This window comes from Electrona antarctica (genome assembly GCF_951216825.1).
Source record: "Electrona antarctica genome assembly, chromosome: 13".
Classification (NCBI taxonomy): domain Eukaryota; kingdom Metazoa; phylum Chordata; class Actinopteri; order Myctophiformes; family Myctophidae; genus Electrona; species Electrona antarctica.
The window spans coordinates 38426383-38431382 of record NC_136794.1 but is presented as its reverse complement, the minus strand read 5'-3'; the positions used below and the strand labels follow the sequence as shown (position 1 = coordinate 38431382).

General features: G+C 45.4%; 1 protein-coding gene across 1 annotated transcript in view; it reads right to left on the bottom strand.

Annotated features, from left to right (window-relative positions):
* Window positions 1–5000, bottom strand: part of ccdc141 (coiled-coil domain containing 141) — a 55796-nt gene that overhangs the window by 14164 nt on the left and 36632 nt on the right. The window contains exons 21-23 of the mRNA XM_079517776.1: window positions 4672–4875; window positions 4048–4182; window positions 3628–3777 (exon numbers count right to left, since the gene is read on the bottom strand). Coding sequence (XP_079373902.1) covers window positions 3628–3777; window positions 4048–4182; window positions 4672–4875 — 489 coding nt within the window. The remainder of the gene's footprint in view (window positions 1–3627; window positions 3778–4047; window positions 4183–4671; window positions 4876–5000) is intronic.

The following is a 5000-nucleotide window of genomic DNA, read 5'->3' as shown; positions in this document are numbered from 1 at the left end:
CCAAACTATCATTTAGCTGGGGACCCCCTGGAACTCCCTCAAGGACCCCTAGGGGTCCCCGGACCCCACTTTGGGAACCACTGATGTATGGGTTTCGCATAACACTGAATACACCCACATAGTAATGCAGCGTATTAACCCCTCGAGTATACCTGACTGAACTAACTCTGCCAAGCTACGTATCATTGTGTTGGCAAGATCTGAACCATTTACGACACATCTTGCCTTCATGCCCAAAATGTAATTCCTGGAATCACCGATTGGTCGTACAGGATGTTAAGTGTTACTGTACATAATACTGATGGAGAAGTAAATGTGTACTATGTAATTACTAGTTACTTTCCACCACTGAAGTAATACAGTATTCAACCATGTAAGTGAGAGAGAGAGAGAGAGAGAGAGAGAGAGAGAGAGAGAGAGAGAGAGAGAGAGAGAGAGAGAGAGAGAACTTGGTGTGGTATTTATATTTCCACAGAGCTAAACTGTGAGATGAATCATACCAGAAACATCACAGCTATCTGACACGCACACGCGCACGCGCACACGCACACGCACACACACACACACACACACACACACACACACACACACACACACACACACACCCAGCAGCCTCTCTCAGCTGTCACACCAACTGAAGTAGACTCAGTGTAACTTCAGTATCGACCAGTATAGAACCAGTTAGTAGGCTATAGAACCAGTTAGTATAGAACCAGTTTGCATTAGAGTTGTTCCAGTATCTATTCTAAGATAGCATCTTAAATACATGTTGTGAAAATGTGTACTTTAATGTGTAGTTTTAATACAAATAGTTCATCTAAATGTAAGGTTGCAAATATGCTTATCGGTGTTGCGAGGATGAGGGGGGTAGTGGGTACCTATAAAAAATCCTTCCCCCCAAGAGGGGTACCTGGGCCAAAAAAGTTTGGGGACGCCTGCAAACCAGTAGAACCAGAGTATGCATTAGATCAGGGGTGGGCAACTTTGACGATGGAGAGGGCCACTATATTTCCACTCTCACTCCAGAGGGCCACTATAGTTCCACACTCACTCCAGAGGGCCACTATATTTCCACACTCACTCCAGAGGGCCACTATAGTTCCACACTCACTCCAGGACCACTATATTTCCACACTCACTCCAGAGGGCCACTATAGTTCCACACTCACTCCAGAGGGCCACTATAGTTCCACACTCACTCCAGGACCACTATATTTCCACACTCACTCCAGGACCACTATAGTTCCACACTCACTCCAGAGGGCCACTATAGTTCCACACTAAATCCAGAGGGCCACTATAGTTCCACACTCACTCCAGGACCACTATATTTCCACACTCACTCCAGGACCACTATAGTTCCACACTCACTCCAGAGGGCCACTATAGTTCCACACTCACTCCAGAGGGCCACTATAGTTCCACACTAAATCCAGAGGGCCACTATAGTTCCACACTCACTCCAGAGGGCCACTATAGTTCCACACTCACTCCAGAGGGCCACTATAGTTCCACACTCACTCCAGAGGGCCACTATAGTTCCACACTCACTCCAGAGGGCCACATTGCATATATTACTGTCGTAGCAAAAATAAGCGATCTACAAGCTCAAAGCACGTCTTGCGTTTTGAGCTTGTAGATCAGCTATTCTTGCTATATTTGAATTGAAAACCTGAATAATGTTTTGCTATTTTTGAAAAAGTAACCTTTTTATTGAATTTCAGATGCATTTAGTTATAGTTATGTTAACTTTATGAACTGTTAACATAACTACATTGGACACAAAAAGACAATAACATTTTAATACTAGTCATTAAGTACTAGTGATTTAATACTATAGTCATGAAGTAATTAAAGCGGGTTTGGAATTGTAGCAGCTGAAATCAAGTGAAGGTGGGGGCCGCCAGTTGCCCACCCCTGCATTAGTTTATGATCTAATGATCCTGAAAATGATCATCGCATGGGAAGCACTTCCCAAACGTTTCAGGTCGAGACCCCAAAGACAGATTAGACATCTGTTTGCCTGGGACCCAAAGTATAGTGAACATAGCAGATCTACAAGCTCATAAGCTTGTACTACTTCTTAAAACATTATAGTTTTCTAATAATTTATGGAATGTCATAGATTTTTCTTTTATTTATTCATGAAATTACTCAAGAAATCATCAAAGTTGTTTTCAATTCATGATCCCCCCCCTAACCCCCCCCCCCCCTCTTTTGGGGATCTTTACAATTTTTTTGAAATAATATTAAAGCTCACAATGCGCATTGTGAGCTTGTAGATCTGCTATTTTCAAAACTATTTTCATTCATTTGAAAACTTGAAATGGGACATTCTGCATTTACTTTTTTTCCACCACTGTGTGTGTTTCTTTTAATTTTTTTTAATAATTTTTATCCCACGATTTTGTAACCCTGTGTCAATTATCTAATGTGATCCTGGGCTCTATCACACCCTCCGCCAACCTGGGGAGAGCAACGGACTTGAACTCATGCTTCCTTCATGCCTGAGTGTCCAAGTCGCTCCTTTACACCTGACAGGGGCAGTTTCCCTGCCTGGTTGGACGTAGCACGTGGAAGGAACACGTTATTCCAACCAGTTCCTTTCCCCTCCATCAGGTGCCCCGGCTGGCCAGGGGGAGACTGTGTGTGTTTTCACTGCTGTTGTATCCTAGTGACTCACCCCCCCCCCCCCCCCCCCCCTCCTCACACACACTTCATGAGCTTCAGGCCAATCTAAATTTGACACCGCAACTCCAGTTATAAATATACTGCAGCTGCAAAGTGGCCACGAGAACCAGCCTTTAACAGTAAGCTGTGAGGGAGCTAGGGTACATCCTCTGGGGACCAGCCTTTAACAGTAGAAAGCTGTGAGGGTACATCCTCTGACCACATGGAGCTATGGAAAAGGAACCAGGGACCTTCTGTTCCCCAGGCAGACCACATGGAGCTATGGCCGCCCAGAAAACAAGAACATAATTATTTGAGAGCCTCTGGTCTAGTGGGGAACATGAAAGTGCACAATACATTTCATTTCAAATGATCTTGAAATGTGTGGCGCTAGAACAGAGGACAGAGGGTTGGGGGGGGGGGGTTGGTGGGGGTAGGGCTGACCTTTTTCACAGTCCTGAAGTGAACAGGCTTTACTGTATTGCAATGTATGACAGAAGTGTGTGTTCCTGCACCCTCTGCTGGTCACACTCTGACATTACATTTTACATGTAATTTATTTATGAGGACAGAGAGAGAGAGAGAGAGAGAGAGAGAGAAAGAGAGAGAGAGAGTGACAGCCTCACCAGGCTGTACTGTAGTATTGTAGTGTAGTACTGTACCTGTGTCAGTGACTCTGTCACCAGACTGTACTGTAGTGTAGTATTGTAGTAGTAGTATTAGTAGTATTGTAGTACCTGTGTCAGTGACTCTGTACCTGTGACAGTGACTCTGTACCTGTGTCAGTGACTCTGTACCTGTGTCAGTGACTCTGTACCTGTGTCAGTGACTCTGTACCTGTGACAGTGACTCTGTACCTGTGTCAGTGACTCTGTACCTGTGTCAGTGACTCTGTACCTGTGTCAGTGACTCTGTACCTGTGTCAGTGACTCTGTACCTGTGTCAGTGACTCTGTACCTGTGTCAGTGACTCTGTCACCAGGCTGTACTGGGTCTGTTTCTGCAGTCTGTCTTCGTGCTGTCTGAGCTCACACAGCCAGCGGTTCGATTCCCTGTCCACACGCGCCAACCTCTCCTCCACTGTGGACACAACAAAACCGACACACACCTGCACGCACGCACGCACGCACGCACGCACATTTTACATAAAAACGACGAAACTAATAAAAACGAAGCCTATAGCAAACACATTTACACATAAAAAAACAACAATCAAAACTACACTGAAATAAAAAAAAAAAGTCAAAACAACATACAAATAAAAACGAATGAAAGAGGAATGCAGGGAAATAATTAGGTTAGGCAATTACATATTACATTATATATTATATATATTACATTATTTAACGTACGTACGTGCGTGCGTGCGTGAACCTACCGAGTCGTGTACAGCAGCACACAGGCTGCTCCCCAGGCGCGTGGTGGTCTCACAGAGGGTCTGTACGTGTGTCTGTGTGTCCTGGTGTTGACCGGACCGGATCTTCACTGGTTCTGACCCCAGCACAGCCTCCAACTGGACACACACACACACACACACACACACACACACACACACACACACACACACACACACACACACACACACACACACACACACACACACACATATTTTGATCAACGTTTGCCTGTTATCTCTCCCAGGGGGTAGTGCTAAAGATTTTCTTAAAGGACCAAGCAGTCCTGAAAGGAATTGGTCCTTTATTGTTATTGTTAGTTTTTTTTCTTCTCCTTCTCCTTCCCCCAAAAATAGCAGTTCTGGCTGAACCGGTTTTCGTGAAATTTGGAAAATATGGTAGAGGGCCATGCCAAACGGTGAGGATGCGAAGCCCACAACCATTGGCCAAAGGGTGGCGCTATAGCACTCAATTGAAAATGCAAACTTTGACCACGCATAGCTCATGAACCGTTTGACCGTCGGCAGTTTCGTGCCGAAACTAGGTGTGAACTAGGTCTTAGAGATCAGATCTATCAGTGTGAACTAGGTCTTAGAGATCAGATATACCTGGTTCAGAGCAACATGGAAGCTGTGAGCTGCAGTGAGGACGGTCTCACACGCCTCCATTCTCTCCTTCACTCTGTGATGGAGCCTCAACACCTCAGAGGTCTGCTCCTTCACCTGCACCTCCCTCTGTCCTCCTCCTTGCTCCTCCTTCACAGCGAGCAGCTGTGACGCTTTCAACATGGTCTCTACGTCTACATCCATCATCTGGAGAGAGAGAGAGGGAGGGAGGGAGAGAGGGAGGGAGAGAGAGAGAGAGAGAGAGAGAGAGAGAGAGAGAGAGAGAACATATTTTCAGATGGGGGTCGGCGGCCAAATACATATCATTTTTT